General features: G+C 38.0%; 2 protein-coding genes across 10 annotated transcripts in view; one reads left to right on the plus strand and one right to left on the minus strand.

The window, feature by feature from the left end:
* The window catches only part of LOC124426647 (E3 ubiquitin-protein ligase MYCBP2), a 171,503-nt gene that overhangs the window by 13,044 nt on the left and 136,474 nt on the right, over positions 1 to 21,985 (minus strand). The gene's annotated exons all lie outside the window — the stretch shown is intronic.
* Positions 621 to 21,731, plus strand: LOC124426718. Its single transcript, XM_046968783.1, has 4 exons — positions 621 to 1,348; positions 18,295 to 18,714; positions 18,843 to 19,135; positions 19,212 to 21,731. The coding sequence occupies exons 1-4, from the start codon at positions 1,142 to 1,144 to the stop codon at positions 20,983 to 20,985; spliced, it is 2,694 nt and encodes an 897-aa protein (XP_046824739.1). The 5' UTR covers positions 621 to 1,141; the 3' UTR covers positions 20,986 to 21,731.

Raw genomic sequence — 21,985 nt, forward strand, 5'->3', positions numbered from 1 at the left:
ATCTTTCGATGCAAAAAAAAAAGGTCGAAGAATGTAACAAGATCGTAATTTCATTTTATTTGGAAAACCTTTTTAGGCAATGCATGTCGCATGCATGTACCTATATACATATATATGTACATGCATTACGTAAATACACATGTCATGAATACTTTCCATGACATGGAGTACAGAGATAGCAAATACGATCGATTAAGTTTGGTAAACTCGGTCAAGGTTGATCTCGATAGAACATCGGTACACTTTGGTTCCCTTAGGACCTGTTCGAATACCTGTACCCTTGCGTTCCCATCCACGAACGACTTTCGACAGAAGTCGTGACACGAAACCGGTGTCGGGCAACTCCTCTCTCCTTCGCAACCATCGCGTCGGTCTTTTATCTTTTAAAAGGCTCTCTCTAAAGCCAGGGAAAGAGTGGCACGACGAGAAAAAGAGAGAAAAAGAGAGAAAAAGAGAGAGAGAGAGAGAGAGAGAGAGAGAAAGAAAGAAAGAGGGAGAAAGAAAGAAAGAAAGAGAAAGATATAGAGAGTAAAGGCAATGACACAGACGAAGACAGAGATATGAAGAGAAGAGCAGCAGGCAAGGCACAGTTTCTAGGTGGGGAGGAGACACCGATCGTGCATGCCACCGACCACAGTTTCAAAGCAACCTCCGTCATGATCGCGTCAGCTGGCCTTTAGTTAGCCTGCCTCTTCGCCAACGAACCGGCCGCGTGCGTGCCTACTAAAGCGCCCGTTCAAATTCGCCACGGATCTTGTGCTTCTTCTATTTCATCATATTGGTGTTAGAGAGTATTATCCTTGAGGTAAAAGGATCATTAGACCGAAAGGAAATTATTGATCAATGGGGATACTTGGTACTCGCTCGAATTGATCGATCGAATCAATCGATCCAAATGCGATCGATCGAATATCGTCGATCAGTTCTACAATATCCATCCGTTGCCCTTCATAATTTCTAAGAGCTATGATAGGATCGACGGAACTCCGAGCGCGTCCGATCAAGGACGATCGGCGAGCACGTTCAATGAACTGACGAGTATCCTCGATCCTTCTCGTTGTTGTTCTTTGAGGAGGTAGCAAAAAGAAAAGAAGATAGAGGAACGTCGTCGTTGTGGGAAGATAGGGAGAAAGAAAAAAAGATGAGTGTAAAGAGGAGTGTGTTCGGTGCCCTGGACGGTGGGTCAAAGTGTGATCACGGTGCAATAATATCTATGGTGGTTCTACTGTGCTACGTTGCCTTGTGTTTAGCTGAAAGTGCGCCAGGGATATGCGCCATGGACGGCTGCAATTGCACCGTCAAGGCACACCGTTGGATTAACGTCAAATGCGTGTTCACTAACGATCAGGTGAAAATTTGATAACGTGTTTGCTCGATAATCCTGACTAACCACAAATATGTACATTCATATTCCAAATAATATTTCTAATATTCCTCTTCGAATGTTTTTTCTTCCATTGAATAACCACTGAACCGATTATCCAATTATTAACATGACAGCAATGATAAATTTTGTAACGAGAATTAAGCTTCATCGTTGTTTTCTAAATGAAAAAAAAAAAACAAAAACAAAAAAAAAACAAAAAAGATAGACGCGATAAAAAGTAGAGGGTCTTCGTTAAATCGACACAAAGCGATGCCTCACGTTCCACGAACTATTTTTAACGCGTCCCTAACGCGAACGCGCTAAAGAAATAATTTTTTTCTCCATCTGAATCGTATGCAAAGGGAAACGAAAATAGTAAGTGTTAATCTTTCTTGCTAGTTTTAACTACGAATAAACATGGAAGGATTCGTAGTATTGTCGACGGCTTTGCAAGTTTCGTGACGCCTACTTTGACTTACGAAGAACTTGCGTATGCATCGCGCGATGCACTTAACTTTCGTCATTTGAATATCTTCGTCTCCTTTCTTGGAAGCGAGGAATGTCCTTCGGTAAATATTTTCAACTAGTACCATCCTGAGGGAGCTTGTATATATTTGTAAAGGGAAATGATAATAACGGAAGGATCCAAATATAAAGCTCAATTCGAGTTGATTCTATTCGAGAATGGATATCTTTGCATTGAGCATCTTTTGTTCCTTCCTCTCATATTCACTCTTCTCTAGAAACAGACATAGAGAGAGAGGGAAAGAGAGAGAGAGAGAGAGTGAGAGAGAGAGAAATAGAAAGAGAGAGAAATCGCTAATACCCGACGGTGAAAGTTTACGGGATCGGACTTGGGATCGTGTTTTAAAGGGAATTAGCATATAAATCATTGGCCCAACGAATATGGCGGGAAACGTGCGCTCAGAAATACACACAAGTTTTAACGCAGTTCCCCATAATCCACGATAAACGTACATACATCGGTATTACTGTCTAAACAAGGGAGCGAATTTATACTTGGCGTACGTGTAAATACATACAGATCTACGTATGTACCATAACAAAAAGGATAAAGCGCTTGAATAGAAAGGGGACCTGGGAAATATCGTGAATTTTTATTTCCGACTTGAATTTTTCTTTTTCTTTATCTTCTTTCGTGTCGATTCTGAACGTATTTACGGCCGTAACTACATAATACTTTTGTCGTAAGGGAGGAAGGTAGATTACGAGCGTTAATTAAAACGACGCGTGACGCGCGAAGTTAAAAAGGAGACTCGTTTTCCGAGGTCACAGGCTCACGGGGTTCACATGTCTATACACATGTATATATACACACATATATATGTACATACGTATGTATGTATCCATGTAGGTATTTATATGCATATGTATGAATGAATTTATGTATGTATGTATGTATATATGTATGTACGTATGTATGTACGTATGTATACGCCACGCTTCTTGACTGCAAACTGGACTGGTCTATCTTCTATCTCTCTAACCATCTCTCTGACCTGCATACACAGGCGATACCAGTGAGTAGATACCTAATGTGTTTGTTCGTTCGTTCGAGCGCGTGTACGAGCGAGCGAAAGAGAGCGCACAAGCGCAAGCGCAAGCGAGCCAAGAATTTAAGCGGCGTTCATCTCGGACGAACGGGAAATCATGTTGGATTCACGTCTATGAGAAATTATTTTCTCGTTTGAGCGATTACAATGCTCAGTCGGAAGTTCCTATTCGATAAATCACTCTGATTAATTAACAGTCGGTAAAGTGTATATCATGTCCACAATTCGTAAGTTTCCTGCGGATCATGAAATCCTGTTTTCCTTCCGTCAAAAACTCCATCCGCTTTTCGCGTGGGCGGAAACAACCTGGCTAACTCGTGAGGGACCATAAGCACGGCCTTGACAATAGTTTTCTGCCTGCCTGTCTCTGTCTCTTTTCTTCTCTCTCTCTCTCTCTCTCTCTCTCTCTCTTTCTATTTTTCTCTTTCTATATGTACCATAGATATATTTTTATCTCTGTCACTCTAAACGGAAGACATTCTCTTTGAAAAGTTCCCTTTTTGAAAGGTCACATTTTTCATTTCTTTCTCATCATAATTTTCGTCAGTTTCTAGCGCAAAGCGTCACCTTTGAAACACGGCCAGTCCATTGACTCCGTTTATTCGTCGACGAAAAATATACTTCTTAATCGAATCAGATTCAGCGACTACGTCACTTATCGTCCCAACGCTATTAATTCCATTTACAGCCTTGTCACTGTCGTCTTTCTTTCTCTCTCTCTCTCATACTCCTTTGTTTATCATATATCATTTCTCTAGAAAGAAGAACTCGTGCTTCGAAATATTTTACAAGAAATCATTTGAAAAGAGAGGATTTAAGGGAATATATTTGAATATTAATTATTTAACTCGTTGGAGACTCGATAGATTGTTGAGATGGGACCCTCTAAATCGTTCTTATGCATTCGGTCGAACCTAGGCAACTTCCTGTGCGTGTAACTTCCGCTTGAAGGGTTCGTCACACGCGTTTAAAGTAACTATAGAAAGAGATAGAGAGAAAGAGAGAAAGAGAAAAAGAGAGAGAGAGAGAGAGAGAGAGAGAGAGAGAGAGAGAGAAAATAACGACGTATCATTCAAAAACAAGTTAACAATATGTCTTTCTTTTCAATTGTATCTACAAGCCTAGAAATAGGTTCATTTTATTCTACCTCTTCTCCTTCTTCCGCTATTTCAAGTCTTCTAATCTCTAAGGAAAATACGTCCATACGTTCTCCAGGCTACCACGAGTAAGATTTTACGATCGACTAGAAGGCAAACGCGCTTGGCAACCACAATTTAATTCCATCGTTTCGTATTACCGTTACTCACGGTCGTCGACCTGAAATTATGCAAGAGGAAGGAAGGACAATTAATAATTAGAAATGATTAGAAATTATTAAATATATCTTGGAAATGTCGATAACAATGATAACGTAGTATCATTAGATCGACGTTAACCTTTTATGAATGTAAGAATCGACGTTAACATTTTATGAATCCACAAAGTGACGTTAACATTTTATGAATCCACGAATCGACGTTAACATTTTATGAATCTACGAATCGACTTCTCAATAATGATCATCGAACATAGAAAAGTAATTGAAATAACAAACGTTTGATGTTTATACATATTCAATACCACGCTCGAATTCCACTCTCGTTGCTTATTTGAGCGTTACAGAATAATTCCATATCTAACCGAGTACACGTTATCGATCGGAATATTGGCTTTCGATACAAAATCGATGGTTAGTCGCATATATATATATATATTTATATACATAAAAATGGTACTATATCAGAGATACGAACAATAAATTTCATACGATACGATCCACCGCAGAAATATTATTTTTCTTTTCCTTTTTTCTCTGTTTTTCTTTTTTCGAAACAATACTATTTCTATGCACATAAAAAAGAAAAAAAAAAGAGAGAGAGAGAGAAAGAACGACCACACCTCAAACGCACGATCCTTCCTTTGCCGATGACGTCGCTTTGGTGTTCTAGCTGGATTAATAAATTGACGGTCTCTCTTCTATGGGGTCTGCGAAAGGGAAAGGGGAAAGTATACACATCGAGGATGGGTTTTGTGGTGGGAATTTCGAGCGCACAAAATACTCGACCATCGACGTCGTTCACGCTCATACACACGTTCGTCGAGCTCGTTCGTACATCCATCTTGTCCATGTCCGCTCCGATCTTTCGACTCAATTTATTCACAATAGGCCCTTTCAACGAATTACGCTCTCCTTCGGCGACGAAGGAACGAATGAATCTCTGGGTGTTACCGCTATGACGGTATATTCTGTGTAATCATGCGGGTTCTAAAAGAACTCGCAGCGTGATACGACAACAGAAAAATGTGTTCGTTCTTCGAATTACGGACCTTTCGTATTTTTATTTCATCCATCTATCATCGATCTATCTAACGTGATCACTTGCATCTTATAATAGCGAAATTTTCAAATGCATCCATACATATATAAATATATATAATACATATATATATATATAAATATATATATATATATATATATATATATATATATATATGTATATATATACCGTTTGTAGGAAATAAAATATGGATTTGTTGTCCGGCAAAATCGGTAAGAGCGGTCAAGCATACGGTGAGTCCAGTCGAGTGGTTAAAGTGTCCGACAGACAGTTACGTCCATCCGTTCGAAGTTCGAAGAACAAATTATTTTCACGCCGTATATACAAATAACCGGGCCATTGCTATCAGTGAATGAATAATACATTTACGTTTACGTTAAAACTCACATATGCACGCGTGAGAGAAGGATTAATATCGGTAGTTTTCGTTTATTGAGCTCTCATCGTTTTTTTTTCTTTCTTCTTTTTTCTTTTTTTTTTTTTTATTTTATTGACGAAAGATAGATTCGGTAAAAAAAAAAAACAACAACATATTGCGTTACGAAAAACATTCAATGGTACATTCTATTAGATCAATTCGATAATAACGCCTATACTCGTTGCATATACGTCGGAGATGAATGGCTTTCATAGGTGCTTTTTATCTTTCACGAATTTTAAAATCGTTTTCAAGCTTGGATACACGCACGAGCAAATACAGATAGATAGATAAATAGATAGATAGATAAATAGATAGATAGACAGATAGATAGATAGATAGATAGATAGATAGATAGATAGATAGATAGATAGATAGATAGAGAGAGAGAGAGAGAGAGAGAGAGAGAGAGAGAGAGAGAGAGAGAGATAAATAGATCGGATAGATGGTTAGAAAAAGAGGCAAGGGATATCAGAGATATTGGTTCGGTTTTTCCTTTCTGTAAATACCTATATCCTATAGATTTTACGATCTTCTAATGCCCTCTTCGCGCCACGAGATCCTCCTCGAATTGAGAACGCGTATCATGGAAATCTTTTATCTACCTACATTACTCTTGTTCTATATCGTGTTCGATAACTTCGATAATCCAATAAACGGAGATCGTTCGATCGAGATTACACGAGAGTGAGAAAGAGAGAGGAGGACTAAGAGGGTTAGATAGATAGATAGATAGATAGATAGATAGATAGAGAGAGAGAGAGAGAGAGAGAGAGAGAGAGAGAGAGAGACAAACAGAGAAAGAGAGAGAGAGAGAGAGAGAGAGAGGTACATGCCATTATCACTCTCGGCTACACAGTGTATCCCAACGGGGAGATAAATTATTTTAGGACGGGCAGCGGCTGCACAATACGCGCACACTCTCATCTAGGCCGATTGCGGTTTGCTCGCTTTGTCTGGAGAATTCGCTCGGGGGCGTAGATATAGCCGACATCCTGCTTCGTTCATTCCCAACGATAACTCTCTCTAACACCCCGCGAGCACACTCGAGTTATCGCGATTGGCCACACGCGCGCGAGAACCACACCGAGTCTATCTATGCGGATGCGTCTCGTTCGTGTGCTCGTGCGTGTCCACGAGTCCTCTTTGTTCATGTGAACGAATCAGGTATAGGTACATATATTATGTCGAGATAGCCAACTTACGCTTACTGACTTAACGACGTGTCGAATCATCCGACCACTTCTCTCTCTCTCTCTCTCTCTCTCTCTCTCTCTCTCTCTCTCTCTCTCTCATACTTAAATACACTCACAGTTTATCGAGTGCATCTTTCCATCTTTTTCTTTTTCCCTTTTGTAATCTTTCGAGTGTGCATGGAAAGACTAATCGCGCCGGAAGCCCGAGCTCCTCACCTATGAACGATGATCGTTCGTCAATGCGCAATTTTCTTTATACCACGAGCACGCTCGCAAATAAATAATCCGAATGTCACTTGCATCCTTTTATCCGATATTAACTTTTACTATTCTATATGCTTATACATACGTTGTATCAAGCTAGTCAAAGAAAGAAAGAAAAAATACGTACATATTTTATCTCGATGTAAACGCATTCGTGAGATTTTGTACTTTTCCTTTTTCCTTCTTTTCTTTTCTTTTTTTTTTTTCTCTCGTCAACAGATAAATAATATATATCTAATTCGTAATTTATCGTAATGTCAACGCACATTTAACTCGCATAAAAACTTGTCCTTTCTTCTGTTGATACACTTTTTCTTATCTTCTTTTTTTTTTCTTTTTCTTTGTTTTTCTTTTTTCTTCTCTTATGCGCACGTAACATCGCGTGCAGTATTACTCTAGGAAACAGATCATTTCTTGAAAATGAAAACCGATTCATAAAGAAAGCGATCATTTGCCTCGAAACGAAGGTGATTTCATAACTATATAATGTTTACGGGCTTCCGAGAATAGCAAGCGTTACGAGCATTAATCATCCGATATGTCGACAGCGTATTTGCTTTAACTCTGTGATAGAACGCATACGAATTCAACAAGCATTACGATTTTCGTATGATTCAGTATTGTTACAAATGGAAGCGTCGCAATAAAATAATTGTACTTTGAAAAAAAGTTCATGAAAACGAACTGATCCTTCTTTTTCTTGTTTTTTTTTTTTTCTTTTTTTTTCTTTTTTTTTCTTTTTTTAACCGTATTTCAACTTTATACTCTTATCGATTCAATGGGTATATTAAAAATGATTCCGATGAAAGTTCACAAAACTTTCATATTTTTTCTCACGTCATCTTAGACCTTTCTTGTAAGTACAAACCGATTAATTAGAAACGATAATTCCGAGGAATACGGGTATGCTTTGTCGTTAGATAAGTGTCATTACGCATTATCATAACGAAATTTTTTTCACAGCCCTTATCTACTACTTTTATATCTTTCAACTTACTGGGCATAATAGTGGGCTCATTGTCCGTTTCTCGAGAACGCGAGCGCATTTCTTTTGGTTCTCGAAGATGAGAAAAGAGACGATGTATCGACCTTGCTTAGATCCCTCGCTTCTTGAGGTCAGTCAAGGCTGGCTGACCCGACACAGTCGTCAGGTTCTCCCTTTGAGCATCGACCCGAAAAATATTTTTCAAATTTCTATGTTTCCGGTCACGTGACGTGGCCTCTCGTGGGAGTATGTAAGAAAAATAATCGTTTCGTTTTGGATCTTCTTAAAACGAATAAATTCGTGAGAAAAGAAAAAAAAAGAAGGCCGAAATACGAGTATATCCTCTGAAAGATACATATTTGAAAGGGGTTTTAAAAAATGAAAGAAAATCGTCGACCGGATGCGTAAAATATTATAAACTTTCAAGGAACCCTCATTTCTTTATGTTCTGGTAATATAATCGATCGATCATAAAAAATATATATATATATATATATATATATATATATATATACCTACTGTTCGTCGACTATGAACTTATCAAAATAATTGCTAAAAATTGGAATTAAAATGATCATCATTAGAAAGACGTCCAATCACTGATGATACTATTAAAAACACGAGTCACTGACATTTCATTAATCTTTACCAGGACGATCGATCGGTTTGTTCGAGTAAAATGTAATCTCGACAGCAAGAAGTAATTACTCAATCTTCCTGCAGAAACTTGGAGTAACTTTCTATCATTCCCTTACCACTGTACATCTATCATGAATTACAGTAGCATTGCTTTTAGTCTTTGCACTTATATTATATATACATACATATACCTATCTACGTTCTAAGATAGAACGTAAACATGATTTCAACACGTTGTTTAGGCATAAATAGTTCGGTCGTACTTATATCGTCACGTAGCTAGAGTGGGAACCCTAAATTAAACCAAGTTGATTCATCGGAAAAGCTAGGATACTCTTTCAATACATAAACCGTATATACTAGGACGAAAAAGGAAATTTAAAATAGAAGAAAGATCTTGGTAAACTATCACAACTAGGATCGTTGGATTCTCTTGGAGAAACTTGGACTCGCTTGGATTATACATGTGGCTACTGGGTCGACAATTAACCGAATTATCCGTCGACGCGACCCCTGGTCTCGACCCCCGCACACGGCGCTGCATAATGGCGCTGCATAATGGCGCTTGCACGTTGGCAAAGGCACGACTAGTCTCTCTCTCTTTTCCTCTCTCTCTCTCTCTCTCTCTCTCTCTCTATCTTTCTATCTCTATCTCGGTCTCTCGTAAGCCGCAGTTCGCCCATATGCGAGGCAGAAGTAATTTCATCTCGCGGCTAGAAGGAGTGTCAGCGCGTGCACCACCATTCCGCGAATTAACTTCCGGCATTCCCGTGGCAACCGCCATAACGCTACCAGCTCCACAAAATTCCCGCGCCACCGAGACGCATACGTCGCTTTGTATATGTGCGGCCTCCTCTCTCTCCCTTTATCTCTTTTTCTTCCTCTCTCTCTCTCTCCCTCTCTCGCTCTCCATATCTTCTCTTCGCTTTATACTACTCATACATGGCCAAATATTAGTGGCGCCCGGCGATAACGCCATCCAGAAATTCAGAAATTAACCATAAAGCATACTCATGTCGTAGAAAGATCTCGTTCGAAAGTTCTTTAAAATTAATAATAATTTTTTATCGACTTTGTCGATAAAAATTCTTTTATATTTTTTCTAACAATTCTGTCTCTATAAGAATTCTTTGTATCCTGTTATTTTGTGATTGGTATGAACTGAATAGGAAAGAAAAAAAAAAAGAGAGGAAAAAGAAAAAACGAAGAAAAAGTAGAATACTCGGGTTTGCGTTCGACGATCTATCGATCGGACATTGAACTCCCATGGTGTTACTTGCCATATCGGGTTTAAGAATCTTTCCTTTCGTAGGTATAGATATCGGCTACTCTCACGACGAGACACATGAGAGCTGCTTGTCCGACAAGATTTCCGCTCTGTTTCGATCGAATAAAGTTACGAACTTTCAAAGAAAGAAAGACAGAATTCAAACCTGATGTAAGACGATCCAACATTTCTACATTTATATTAAAATATTATCAGTTACAATTACGAAATAAAGAGAATCGATTAAAAAATGATATTAGAATAAAAAGCACAGAGGAATTTTGCTATGGGAAAATTCCAAAGCGTTCTATGATAACCGAGCGACGTATGTACAACGAGTTAATATTCGCGTTTACGAGACTCTACTTCTACGATCGTTTATGTAAAATATATCGATCCTATCGAATCGATCGATATCACTCGTAGATCGATCGTATATAGAGAGTCGTTAACAAGATATAATAGGACATAACATCTTCAACAATTGTCTTCCATTTATTATCTCGTTCTAACGACTAGATCTAGAACCGTTTGATGTTTACAAAAAAAAAAAAAAAAAAAGAAAAAAAAAGAAAGAAAAAAAAAGAAGAAAGAAAAAGATTAAACATTTAGCACTATAAATACGAATTGCATTTATCTCGTTCGAAACTTTGTTGTATATTCGAATGTTACGTTGACAAGAGATCAAAGATCGTGAAGACTAGCGTTTCAACTTTTCGAATCTAACAATGACTTCTCAGTGACTTTCCGAGCATAAAATTTACTAGGAAACTCTAACTAGGAACTTGTGTTTGCCACGAATTTCTGTGGTTTTGTTAGCTTTGATGGTTTGGCGAATACGCCCTCGTGCACACGTGTTTCCTATTTCGCTTTTGTCTCTTTAACCCGTCCCTATTTCCACTCTTATACTTTAAGTTGCATATGCACGCATTCTCGCGTGAATGAGCACGGTACTACCTTTCTCTAAGAGTAGAAGTCCTTGAAAGTGTTCGGTTCCTTCATTATGTTTCTTTATTATGCCGATCATACATATCTATATTTCACGAATATTTGCAATACTTTCGAATATTTTAATATCTTTCAATGAGATCAAGGATAACTTTAATTAATTGTAAAGTTCTTGCTTTAATGCTTTTTATTACTCTCTCTCTCTCTCTCTCTCTCTTTCTCTCTCTCTCTCTCTCTCTCTTTCTGTTTCTCTTTCTCTCTTCTGTTATTTCGAACTTAGAAGCTAAGAACTATTTTTACGTGAACGCGACGACTGTCTGTTTCCAGGCATCCTTAATTTATCGCCGTCAGAGAATTTCTTAGTCTGAGACTGGCAAGAGTTGCTTCCGGAATTCTCCTCTTATTTGAAAGATACTGAATCAACTATTTCGAGAGTGTATTATCGTCAAGTGATATATAATATTATTATAAATTGAATTAAATAAAATAAGTATGAAAAATTTTTTACTTTTCTTGTTAAAGTCGTTACCATCATCCGTCAAAGTTTTCTATCTACTACTTGATTTCATCGACACGTATTAGAACCATCGTAACGTACCGAGACTAGAATGAAAATCGAATAGCTTAAAGCAAATAGAATATTCTCAACGACGTCTTCAATTTGGAGAATGCGAAGGGCACCGTGAACCGCATACTTTATCGTGCTTTAAACGCTCGTCATTAGGGCTTAGTTTATCGAGTGCGATTCACGATCTTGAAGATAGGATCGACGATCCTTTGCCAATTTTGATTCAGACGGCGAGCCTTCGATGGTTCGTGACTCGCCGTCTTAAAGTCGAACTACGTATAGTATATATATATATACTATATATATATATATATATATATATATATATATATATATATATACTATATATATATATATATATTTAAGAAAGAGAGAGAGAGATTCGCTACAACGAAGCTGTTTAATTATTTATCTCTCCTAGATCTAGTATTTATTTTCGTATAATTTAAAGAGGTCGAAGTTACTTCGAAATTTACTCAGCGACAATCATTGAGAACTCTTCGGGGAATTTCATTCTTCGCAAAAAACAAGTCTCGTTCATTCTTTTTAAACGAGCTGTCTTCATCTCTCATAACCTTTTCTATTCGCCGTGCGCTCGAGCGTTCTACAAAATCGAATATAAAACGAGACCGAGAAAAACCGTTCTTCTTTCTGACCTTACGTCGACGAAATTGCTCCCCGAAAAGACATTTTCTATGTCTTTTCATTTTCGTTTATTTTTCCTACGTAGTCTCGGATCGCTAGACGACTTCCACATTTAACGTGTTCCGTATATCTTTCTGTATGTAAATTCGAAAATCGTCTTCACCCTCTCCGTTGAAATTTTCTACAGGTAACATTAAAAGAGAAAGAGTGGAAATATATTCGTCGAGTAATTACTGCGCTCATTACGTTCTCACATAATTATATTTCTTTATGACAAATAAAAAGAAAAAACAAAAAAAAAAAAAAAAAAGAAAGAAAGAAAGAAAGAAATACTTCGTAAAAATCTTTCGAAACGAACGTACTTCGACAATAGTGAAACAAAAGAGATCGCTTACTCGAGCAATGTCTGAGCCAAAAACGAATTTTAACCCGGATACATTTTATACTTCATTAAGCAGTATCGAGTTTCTAAAGTCGCTCAATAATTCGGTAGAGGCGTAGGGCCAAAGAGGTAGCATACATCGAATACATTATCCTCTAAAGTACTTCCATCGAAGAAAGGACTATAACGCCGTTTTCCATTAGGATAGATCGATTGACCTTGATCGGATCGAGACTTTGAACGAAGAGAGAGAGAGAGAGAGAGAGAGAGAGAGAGAGAGAGAGAGAGAAGGCGTTCCCAGGATCTGCTTTCGATCGTAGGGGCGAGTTCCAGCGGCGTTTCTCGTGGAGAATGAGGACGGCAGTGGCTTCTCGCCAAAACCACCATCTTCTCGGTACTACAAAATTAATCTGCAACTGCTGCCACCACCACGACCAACGCCGTTGCTCGCTGCAAGATTCAGTTGGGGTGATGATGAGGAGAAAGAGTAGGAGTAGGAATAAGAAGGAGAAGGAGAAGAGGTGAGGAAGCGCAGTAGTAAGCGAGTGCCCCGAACATGCTTTACTTCGTCGTTCATAACTCGAAGGGTAAGGGGAAAGTTGGCTTCTTCTCTTCCTCTTTGTGCCCGACGGGCAGAAATAGCCAAGGCACGTTATCCCTGTCCCCTTGAGTCACGAAAGTGCGAGCCACGAAATCGTATGAATTTTAAGAGCGGAGTCTTAGTCATTCATCGGTGAAAACCTCCAACAAGGAGAATCTCCTAGGAAACGGGTTTTCTTCTCTCTTATTTCTATACCTCATACACGTGCTTTTCGTCTCTCTTTATTTTCATGAGAAGAAGAAGAAGAAGAAGAAGAAGAAGAACAAGAAGAAGAAGAAGTGGAAGAAGAAGGAGGAGGAGGAGAAAGAAGAAGAAGAAGAAGAAGAAGAAAGTTGGACGACACAACAGCTGTTCTCTCGAGCGATGCACTGAGAAACAGAAAGATAGAGAGAGAGAGAGAGAGAGAGAGAGAGAGAGAAACAAAGAGAAAGAGAATGACGTCACCGATGCACGCAAGGAAAACATTTTACTTTGGAGGAAGAAAGAGTGTGACAAGATCCTTCTGAGCTTCTCACAAACGAACTACTTCGATGTTAAGCTCTTTAAAGAGATTTTTATCTTTTTCCTTACTTCCTTATTCACCCTTTCTCTTCATTCTGCGAAAAAAAAAAGCAGTTTGCAACTTTTCACTTTTTCTTTGCCACGGTGCTCTACTTTCGACTTTCAACTTCTCGACAAACGTTCTGTTCGAATTGAGAGTACTACCGTAGGAAAGATCTTAGAGAATTCATGTATTGAATGGTAAACTTTGCTAACTCGTTTGATAAAATTCTTTAAAAAAAAAAAGAAAAAAATGTTATATAAGATGATATGTGAGATCGACGTTTTAACTTGTTAAACATTTACGTTTCGGTTAAGTTATAAGGTAAATTCGTTTTTCGATAGAACATTTACCCGGGAGCGGTCAGTCAGAAACTTAACAAGGTGCCGCACCCTGTCCCTGATAAATCGTGGGCACGCAGTTCGTTCCTTTACATTCTATAATAGATGTAAAGGATCGTTCACCTTTATACAGCTTATTTTAATGTAATCCTCGAATCAAAATATCCTCCTCGTAATACGATCGTCCTCATGAAGAATATCTTAATTCATTTTTTCTTTTTTTTCAGAGGGAAAAATTATGATATGATGTTTCAAATAATTCGATTACAGTTGACGGTAATTACTACGAAATGATCTTTTCGATAACGAAATTGAAATCGCAAAATTACTTCCGGTATTTCATCGTTAAATATTTAAATTCGACATCATTTCTAGATAAAAAATAAAATATGAAAAAGAGAAAGAAAGAGAGAGAGAGAGAGAGAACATTTATCGTCTACTCTCGGTTCAGGGGTCTTACTTTTGTCTTTTCTTTTTCATCAAAATTGAAAATCATTGTAAATTCTCGATGGTGTTGAAAAAAAAAAATGTTCGAGGACGAAACTAAGACGAAGAACCTTGAAAAAGTACTCTAAGCGTTTACATAACATTATGCGGTTACTCGAAGCGTCACTTTATAACCAGAATGTTCTCTATATCGTTCTTGAATATATTTCTCGACGAGAATTCGCAATATCTCGATCAACATCGTAATCTCGTTCGTTACTCGATTCGATAGGCTGACAAGATAATATCGCTTCGTTTATGGAAGATGATGCACTTTCAGGAATACGATTCTCTTCCAGACGAATGAGCAAGCAAGCGAACGAGCGAACGAACGAACGAACGGACGAGCAAGCGAGCAAGCGAGCGAGCGTGCGAACGAAGAAACAGGCAGGCAACAAGCAGGCAAGCAGGCAAACGAGCGGGCGAACTGACAGGTGGATAGGTTCAAGGCGAACTTCTTGCTTGAAATCGAGTCGCAAATTACGCTCGACCGGCGGCAAGCCGATAAACGAGAAGAAAACGGATATAGGAGCAGCCTGCTTACACTCGTGTTCATGCTCGTGCTTGTGCTCGCGTACCTTCCTTTTCTAGCTTCGTATTACATACAACTAAATACACCGACTTGGGATATTCGAGATAGGCGAAAAAAAAAAAAAGAAACACCACAGGTACGGTTGTTTTTCTCTTTTTTTTTTTCACGACGTTACAAGTGCGTATGTGAATCATCCTTCTGGTAACGAACTCCTTAAATGATTTTCCGCTTCTTTGAAGAGTTGTATTTTCGTTCTTCGACTAAACGAGCGCTAGTTTGCGAAACGATGACTGCTGAACGTAGGTTTACACTTTTTTCTTCTTCTAGTATTACGCTCGATCCTACTCATTAAACGTTCTCGAAGTTGGTCATTGCCTCTTAAAAATTATGTTACTTTACGTAGATACTTATTTGTAAAAAGATCGTTTAAATTGATACGAAATTGTAATAAATTTTTTAATAGATCTTTTACAATCGTTTTCGTGCAATTAAACGAGTAAAGAATATATATATATATATATATTTTCTACTCGTACGTACCTCTTGGAATGCATTACAATGAATCAAGTTGTCGTTGCCGAGAGCGCTTTAATACCGTACATTCAGTCTCTCGTTTAACACGTACGGCTAAATGGATGTTGTGATATCCGAGAGACGGAAATATCTCGAGATAATGAATTTAGTTCGTAATGGATACGTGCCTATCTTAAAGTAAGGGCGATCCTGTAATGGCTCTTTCACAATAGCTCTTCGTTGCCAAAGGAACCCTTTGTAAAATATGAGTGCGTCCCTTTTTCTATTTTTTTATTTTTTATTTTTCGAAGGATATCTATGCGCTCTTTCGGACTTTCTTCCCTGTATACCTAATCGAGAAAACCATTCGAGGAATAAAGAAGAATAGTAGTTTTCTTTAGAGTTATCGCCGGTATCATCGGACGATGCATTTCATCGCATTGTGTCGGCGGAAAGTCCATTTCCTAGCCAGAAAGAAATGCGTTTTCTCATGTAAATTTCAAGATTCGACTTCTTGGGAGTCGTTCCAACGCATTTAAAATTTTTCCATTGGGGGGAGGGAGAAAGGAAAGAACATTTCTCTTCAAGAGGGATGCGAACGACTCCACCCTTCGTGTTTACGTAGAGAACGAAGATAGACGGATGCATCGAAAGAAAGAAAAAATCGTCGAAAAGCGTCTCAAATTTCTTCTTCTACTTCTTATTTTCTTTTTCATTTTCATTCTTTTCGATAAAAATCCATCTAGTCTTTGTCAGAACTTGTTCGTAACTTTTTAAAAAGGGAAATAAACGAAGCGTGAAAATAAACATATATTCCAATATCTCGTAAATATATTAAAAGATTAATTCATTTTATATATGATATTATTACGATGTTTAATTCGAATAAAACCGCATGAGTGTAGATTGATTTAACGTTCGAAGAAACTTAATAGAAATATGGCGTAGTCCGGAAGTTGATGTCGGCGGATGTACTTCTAAAGCTAACTAAACGGTGGGCCAATAACAGACGGTCTATCGTATCGAGAAGTATGCGAGTTGTATGCATGAATTCAAAGAGTAACCTTGAAACTCTGAACGTCTTGAGTTGCCTCGTGTAACTACAACGATTCTATCTATTATTATCTTCCTTGCGGTTTATCTATATATTCTGTGGAAGGAAATATAACACGTAATTATAAAAATTAAATAAAAAATTATAATATGATACCAAATTATAATAATAAAGATATAATGGCAAACAAAAAATATAACCTTCGTTTGTATATATTATGGTAGCTTGATGGCTGACGTGTATCTCGTTTGGAGGAATACAAACGAGTAGTCTATTCCTCGAAATGAATACGCTAGACGAATTCCAATATTTTGCTAATAAATGTTTACATTATTTGCATTATACGTACTATTAATATTAAAAAGGATTTTCTATAGATCCAACGGAACGTTTATTCGTAAATAAAACTTTCTTTTAAATGAAACATTATTTTTCATCGGGTTATTATCGAACATAAACAAATATACATGAATGTTTATGCATATTTTATAGCTCTATTTTCCATTGATTATATTAAGCTCGATTCATTGTAGTCTCACTGAAACGTGCCAACGTTGTAAAATCAACAAATTGCTTCGTTCGTGCTTGATATCGATTCATTGAAGCGAGATTTGTGGTTCACGATTTCGTGGAAATGAAGGAGCACGCTCTGTAAGAGGTAATAAATTACTCTTTCTTCTTACTTTGCGATGCATAAAGTATCTAAGATTATGCTGAAGTTTCACCTTTTGGCGATTATCGATGTATCATGTTTTATCGGAGTTACGTTAGAAAAATTATGAGAATGATCACGTTCACCCCATTTTCTTCGATCTTATTCACGCGAGAATCAATTTCTTTTTTTTTCCCTCTCTCTCTCTCTCTCTATCTCTCTCTCTCTCTCTTCAAAACATAATCTTCTCAAATTCGATAGATATTTTTTGTTTTTCTTTCGGACATAGAAAAACATAAATGTACATAATATAGAATACTCGACTTTCCGCATCCATATTTTCCAATCTTCGTATTTTATCCAGAATGCATAACTCGTCGATACTTTCTCTACATCGGTTACGTATAACCTTTTACACATTATTTACGATATATTGGCACAATATAGTCCGATAACGGTACTACGAATAAATAAACTACCCCCTTTCTCGCACTTCATATATCTCTTGCCATGAGATGGAACATTTTCTACGATCATTATTTACCATGATCGTAAGACTCGTCGTCGTTGATGATGCATAAAAGGCGAACTAAAAATAGATTTGCGAACGACTATAAAAGTAAGAATTCTATACTTTGTATTCGAAAGAATATTGAATTTGTTATTTTAACCAAGATACTACATACTTTATTACTATTATCTCTTTTCTTTTCTTTTTACGTGACTATTTTTTCATATATTATGAAAATATTTCACGTACCAGGTCGTATGACGTCATGCGACAAGTAAAAAAAGTGTTGTCAAATAAAAATGTATATATTTTCTTTCCCTTTCATTCTTTTCTTTTTTCTTATAAAAATTTTATTGAATAAAACATCATCATCATTATCATGCATCGAGAACGATAAATAAAAATCTTGGATGTTTTTTTTTTTTGTTTATAGGTCGTGGAACTTTTAGAAGGAACGATTCCATCGGAGGCGATGGAAGTCGAGGTTTCTCATTGCAGAGAATTGAGAATCCAAAGCGGTGCATTCGCTGGCGGTGCACCGCTGAAAAGGGTCCACGTATCCGGTATCTACAGCGTTATAGCGAAGAGGCAGGCCTTTGAAAATTTGAGAGCACCGAACACACACCTCGAGGTCTCCGAGTGCAACAGCGTAATAATCGAGAGTCACGCCTTTAGGAATTCGCGTGGTACTTTGAGTGTTTCGATATCTAGATGTAAACACGTCGCGATAAAGCCGAACGCCTTTTTCTGGTTATTGTGGATAACAGTGAAGGAGGTGCCGACGTTAGAGCTCTCTAGCAATGCTTTTAAATTCGAATCTTCTCAATATGGCCGGCATGGACAAGCGACCAAGGTTGAATTTTTTCTAATTGCATTTTTTGTTTCTTAAATTATAAGATATAAATATATAATAAAAAAAAAATATATGTATATAAATATATATGTTTATATATATATAGAATTATGTTTCCTTCTTTTTAGATTATGTTCCAAAGCGTAAGAATCACAGAATTGCCCACTGCCGTTTTCCCATCATCGGTTGCAGAAGTACGAATGGACGATATCTGGACGAAGGTCATACGGAAGGAGGCCTTTTGCGCAATGTCGATTTTCAATGTGATCATCAGTAACGCCTCGATATCGGAAATAGAATCTGGAGCGTTCAGTGATAAGATTCTTATCGAAAGTCTCGAATTCGTTGACGTTAGACTGAAATATATCGAGAGCGGTGCTTTTCGGGCTGGACATAATAACGTTACGATTCAGTATTCCAGGTAAAAAACATTGATAAATGGATATATATCGATTTAATTTAATTGATAAAAATTTCTTACGCATTTAATTTATTAGATTATCCAATGTGAGATCCGGTGCCATCGAGATATCAGCGGCAACTGTGACATTCAGCAATAACGAGTTCCAAAGTCTTCACAATCGATCGATTGTTTTACATCAATGGAATCACATAGCGATCGAGCACAATCTCTTCGTCGATCTCGAGTCGGATGCGATCATCGCAGAAATGGATGCAAAGCCGACAAAATCGGCGCCGAAATTTGAATTCTCATTTACAGGAAATCACATTCAACAAGCACAGCCGAATTCATTGAAGTTCATCGCGATTTCACAGCAAGTGAATACAGCACGTGTTGGGAATAATTATTTCAAAGAAAAGTGCAATTGCAAATTAGAGGATTGGGTGCGCGAAATAACCGGAAAAAATAGTTCGATATCGTGGATGATGGACTCGAGCTATTGCATGGTAGATAAATTTCTCGAAAAATGTTTCAATTTGCCCGAAGGTTATTTGGATATGAGAAATTTCACGAGATTGATTTGCGAGAAGGGGGATGGCCACGTGTATTGTGAAAAGCCATTATCTAAGCCCGAACCGAGCGTGAGTCCACCTAGCGTTGGACCTCACGTGTATCCAAGACACAAAGGTTATTTTGATGTAGAAATGAGCGATCCGGAACAGCTCGAACGCGAGAAAAGGATCATCGTTGTGATTTGCGTCGTCGCAGTTTTTACCGTTCTCGTTGTTATATTAACCTCGGGAATTTTATACATGCGAAGACGTGGTGTCTGTCCAAAGTTAACATCGGGTCCTTTGATGAATTTCACCAGTTGGTTTTCGCCCAACAGTGGCATGACCGCTGCCACATCGGCAAGATCAATATCGAGACTTAGCGTTCACGAGTACGCTGGTCTCCAACCAGAGACAAGAATACTAGAGGTGGAAACTCAACCGGACGTCGTCGAGGAGGAAGAGGACGAAACTGTTGGACTTTATCAGTACACTGAGGATAAGGCTACGCAAACATTGCCGGAGGAACTAACGGAGGAGTACCTGAGGGATCTCAGAGATAGATTAAACGATCCCGATAACTATAGTCAAGCTAGAGATATGATCGAACACCTTTATGATCTGATCAAGGTGGAGGAGAGTTGCAACAATAACAACGACAGACAAACTGGTGGTGCTCCCGGAGAGGAGAACGCTTACGACGTGATCCGTCCAAAAACAAAGAAACATCGGGGACCGGCAAAGCCTTCGATCAGTGTCGGTACAAGAGTACCATCCCTCGAGAAACTCTTACCAGCTGGTTTAAAAACGAGACCACCCATAACGGAGTACACGGAACCTCGTGACCAAAGGACAAGCGATCAGAATCATCTCTACGCCGAGTTACCTGGTGACGAGACAGTTCCAAGTACAAGTCGTCTCTCTCAACCGGTTTTAACGAGTTTAGCAGGGAGAGCACCTCAACCTTTACCACCGGACGTCGTCAACGATCATCTCGTTAATGGTTGCTCCGCGAATAGAGAACAGAGAGAACTCGACGTTCCAGAAAGTCCAAAGTTGGAATCCGTTAGAAATCAAGGGAGGCCGATGAGTTTCTTGAAAGCACTCGGCGAGAGTATTCTCGGTGCAACGAAGATCAATAATAATAACAAGAGGCCGAATTCCTTGTTGTGCGAGTACGCTGAACCGTCCGATGCAACCGCTCATCTCTATTCCGAATTGCCGGAACCTCAAACCTCGACGCCGGCCGCAAAAATGGCCAACAGACCACTGCCTACAAAGCCCGATCAAGAATCGAGTAATACGGCTAAGGCGTAACCAACCTTATCGCCGATTATCTGTGATATAAATATTATGTGTATGTATCGTGTCTGAGAGCGAAGACTATGTTCCCCGTAACATATTTCCCGTCTTCTCGTCTCCTACGCTCAATTTTTGTCCATTAATACCGAACATAAATCGATCGGTATAAAAAGGGAGCGTTCACAAAGCGAGAAGTTATATTAGTTGCGCGTTGTAAAAAAAAAAACAAAAATAAAAAAAAAAATAAAAAAAAAATAAAAAAAAAACAGAGAACAAAAAAAGAAAAGAAAAGCGAGGAAAAAACATATCGAGAAATAGTGTAATTGGATTTCATATATGTTCTTTCCATCGTAAAACTTGTTTCTATCATTCACGATCGTCACGCTTGGTCGCGTATGATTGGAATTTTTTTTTTGTCGGTGTTTCATCTTTTCGGTTATATTTTACTTTTTTTTTTGTTTTTATTCCTTTTTTCCTTTTTTTTTTTTTTTTAATTCTTCTCTCTTTTTTCTTTTTTTCCTTCTTTCTTTTTTTTTCTTTTCTTTTCTTTTTTCTTTAATTTCTTCTTCCTTACGTCTCTATCATCGAAATAGACATTTTATAACGTGGCGCGAACGTTCGTTCGCGCGTGTGAGAAAAAGACGAAAGATTGGCCGTATCTATTTAAAGCGAGTATTTCCGAGATACAAATGTACCATAGATTTACGTGTATAGTAAAAATATGCTGCGACAGGTATTAATAAAAGAATATTTTACAAGGACCAAACGTCATTGTTGATTATTATTCCGATCCATTCCTAAAGATAAATTATATACACGAGCTATCGTTTTCTTGAAACACGAAAGGAAACTCTTTTCTTCGTGCGTTATCGATTGACTAGGTCGAAAGTCTTGTCATCTATTATATTAAGTATTCTATCCTTTAGCTGGCCCGCGTTCTTATCGTACTTCTATCTATCCCGAGGACGTCGCAAACTCCTGCATCTATTTCTATCGTGTAGCTAGTACTATCGTC

This window comes from Vespa crabro, chromosome 1, assembly GCF_910589235.1.
Source record: "Vespa crabro chromosome 1, iyVesCrab1.2, whole genome shotgun sequence".
NCBI classification, from domain to species: Eukaryota; Metazoa; Arthropoda; class Insecta; order Hymenoptera; family Vespidae; genus Vespa; species Vespa crabro.